The sequence below is a fragment of the Stegostoma tigrinum genome, chromosome 33 (genome assembly GCF_030684315.1).
Source record: "Stegostoma tigrinum isolate sSteTig4 chromosome 33, sSteTig4.hap1, whole genome shotgun sequence".
Lineage (NCBI taxonomy): Eukaryota > Metazoa > Chordata > Chondrichthyes > Orectolobiformes > Stegostomatidae > Stegostoma > Stegostoma tigrinum.
This window is the reverse complement of record NC_081386.1, coordinates 26,230,926-26,234,766: the sequence shown is the minus strand read 5'-3', so window position 1 is coordinate 26,234,766 and position 3,841 is coordinate 26,230,926. Positions and strand designations below refer to the sequence as shown.

General features: G+C 44.3%; 1 protein-coding gene across 1 annotated transcript; it reads left to right on the top strand.

Moving 5' to 3' along the window:
• Positions 1–984: 984 nt before the first annotated feature.
• LOC125467258 (mesogenin-1-like) lies at positions 985–3,268 on the top strand. Its single transcript, XM_048562854.1, has 2 exons — positions 985–2,480; positions 3,116–3,268. Exons 1-2 carry the CDS (start codon positions 1,728–1,730, stop codon positions 3,173–3,175), a joined length of 813 nt encoding a protein of 270 aa, XP_048418811.1. The 5' UTR covers positions 985–1,727; the 3' UTR covers positions 3,176–3,268.
• Positions 3,269–3,841: the final 573 nt, after the last annotated feature.

Below are 3,841 nucleotides of genomic sequence, written 5' to 3'. Positions count from 1 at the left end.
AGACACACACACACAAAAACAGACTCACATACACACAAAAACACACACACACACACAAACAGACACACACAATAACAGATAAACACACACAATAACAGATACACACACACACACACACACATAATAACATACACACACACAGACACACACACAATAACAGATACACACACACACACACACACACACACAATAACAGATACACAGACACACACACACACAATAAGAGATACACACACAATAAGAGATACATACACAATAAGAGATACACACACGCACAAACAGACACACACACACAAAAACAGACTCACAAACACACAAAAACACACACACACACACAAACAGACACACACACAGACACACACAATAACAGATAAACACACACAATAACAGATATACACACACACACACACACACATAATAACATACACACTCACATACACACACACAATAAGAGATACACACACAATAAGAGATACATACACAATAAGAGATACACACACACACAAACAGACACACACACACACACACACACACACACACACACACAATAACAGATACACAGACACACACACAATAAGAGATACACACACAATAAGAGATACATACACAATAAGAGATACACACACACAAACAGACACACACACACAAAAACAGACTCACATACACACAAAAACACACACACACACACACAAACAGACACACACAAAAACACGGACACAACACAGTAACAGATACACACACACAGACACACACATACAAACATGCACACAATAAGAGACACACACTAGCACACACAATGCACACACACACACACACACACACACACACTAATAGCCACACACGTGACTGCAATGATCACATCCTGAATCCCAGTGAATTTGAATCCTCCTTCTGCTGAGAGTGCTGAAGCCAAAGGGTGGTGTCAATGTCGACAAAAACATTTAACTCCATGCAGAACAGGAAATGGTTAAAGCTTGTGACAAAGACTCGGGGTTGCTTGTTTCATTGATGAACAAAGCCCAGGTACAGAGATAGGAAAAGGGGAAATAGGTCTGCAGCTGTTCCAAGTGACAGCAGACGGTGCATCATCTGACTGACAGCGAATGTGTTCCTGGCTGCATCATTGCGTGCTGGCTGAATCAGCACACAACCCAATGGCTAATTGCCCTCTCTCATCGAAACACACACAACAAAAGAAGCAGAGTACCAAATTGATGTTGCATCCAGCAGTTTGTCATACATTTTAAGCTAAACTCTCTGATTCAAAGAAATTTGCTGCTCCATCTCTCTCTCTCTCTTGCTCTCTCTCTGTCTCTCTCTCTCTCTCTCTCTCTCACATTGCTTCTTCCCCACTTGCCGTGTGTGGCAGATGGCACTTCATTTGAGCTGCACAGTACATCAGAGCATATTAAGCAACCAGTCTGTAATGCTGATCCACGACAGGAGTCAGATAGCCAGGTAGAGCAATCTCTTTTCATTGTAAGGTCACAACTCCCCGACTGGAATTGAAAGCAAAGTCCAACCACTTTCCAAGGGAGGGCTTGCTCCTGGTTCGTTTGGCATTCCCAGTTTGTGCTGCTCGACCGGGCCTGAGGAAAAAATAGTGTCAACAAAAAAACCTTTCAGAGTGGAAGTGCAAACAGGAACAGCTGCTCTTGCACCATCAGCTTCATCCCTATCAGCTCCAACGTCGGTGAGCAGCTCTGTCATAACACTAAAGTCACACGATGGAGGAGAGGAGAGGAGAGGAATATTCATCTAGTTGGCACATCATGGATGTGAGACTACCAAAGCTTCTGCACCAAGACTGCGTGACATCCTCAGAATATGGGGCACTGACAGACTGCAATTCTCTTGCTTCAGGGAGTAATGGACCAACAGAATGGAGCTACAGCAACTCAGAGCCCAACTCCCTCATGGTTTCCACACCTTGCAGTCGCTTGCCAACCTCTCCTGTTGATTCTTGCAAATTATCTCCTCGGCCTGTCTCTCACACGTCCACTCAACGTGCCCGCAGCCACCTGTGTAAAACTAACAGCCTCCCTGCCCCCTCAGAGGCCAAGGGGGAAGAGTGTCAGCAGGTGAGGAAGATCCATTTGCGTTATCCTGGCAGAGAGAGGCAAAATGCCAGCGAGAGGGAGAAACTGAGGATGAGGGGCCTGGCCAAAGCCCTGCACAACCTGAGGACCTACCTACCCCCTTCAGTGGTGCCAGCGAGCCAGAGCCTGACCAAGCTGGAGACCCTACGCCTCACCATCCGCTACATCTCACACCTCACCGAGCTGCTGAGGCTGAGCGAGGAGAGCCCCTCAGAGGGCAGTGACACTGAGGGCACCTACCAGGGCTACCCTCAGGACCTGGGCTACTGTCAGAACAAGTCAGAGAGCCCTCAACCAGAGTGTCTGTCACATCCAGATGACTCTCTAATGAAGAACGAACGTCACATGCTATCAGGCCTTCAAGATGTGGCACTCTGTCAGGTAGGTCAGAACTTTTGTAATTTGACATGTCTGGTTGCGTGATTAACATCCTGTAATTATCAAAATAAATTAAAAGATTTCCAATGTAGAAAAACGTGCGTTATGAATGAAAATAAATCAGGAGAAATTTCAGTAAATTTCCTTGATTGTTGGCTCCCAACTGCTAACCGTCATTGAAAAGAGTTAACAGTTTCTCCCCAGTGACTCTACTTGCAAATACGCTGCAAGAATCACGCAAAACAATCTTGACTCATCTTGAGGGGCAGTGGTAGGTTCGTGAGGGATTTGCATTTGCCCTTAGTTCCTTGCAGGCAAGGGTCAAAGGAAACCCAACTGCTACTGACTCTCCAGTGACTTTTGCTAGGATAAATGAGCGCGTGTAGATGTTAGGTAAGGGATTTGGAGAAAGCACTGAGGCATCACATTCCCTATCCCAATTCCAAAACCTGACATTAGTGTTGAAAATGGGAGGAAATAATGTCTGGATGAGTTACTGAAGGGAAATCCGTATCCATGGAATTAATCACAGGCAAGATCAGAGCAGAGAGCAGTAAACAATGCATTAAGTACATCAGAGTTTCTGCATCATGTCTGTACCACACTGACTAACATATAACCTGTCTCCATTTTTACAGAGTTTCACCGAGAACAATGGGAATCTGCAGCTGGTCCCCTGGTATCCATGGCAACATTAAGACCCCACTGGGCCTGACATATTCTGAGAAATTAGTCACTCGATAACGATATTAAGTTAAGTATTTTTTCATGTAGATGTTTATTTTGTTAAGCATGTGAAAATTATTTGATATATTTTTGTTATACTGGTTTTTGCTTTCTGTATGGTGAAAGGAAATAAAGCATTTTACATTTGGTACATTTTTTGCGTGTCTGCCCTCGAAATGGGTACATTCACTGACCTGTCATTGTCAGAAATTTAGGGCCAAAGGTCTGCACTTTAATCACGTGACTGCTCATATAATAATAGGCCTCGGAAACAAAGGCCTAGTTGCTGGCCATTCAGTCCATTAAATTCTACCGTTCAATCCCAGCATGGAATGATCTGTGCCTTAACTTCATTCACTCAACTTCACTCGACTTTCCTTTTTTAAGGAAAACCTGTTAGCCTTGGTTTGGAAAATCCCAAATGACCCTTAGCTTTTTGAGGGAGGGAATTCTTTTTCTCCAGAATCTTGTCCAGCAAGAATTAATTTTTACAATGACTTCTTCGGAGCTTAGCTCTAACTACACCTTTTGCTCTGGACTCCCCTGCATCCCTCCAACTCCACCAACACAGCACTGAAAGCATTATTATCCAAGATGAGATGTCCAGGGCAGGGGACGGATGGGAGGAATTTTAGATT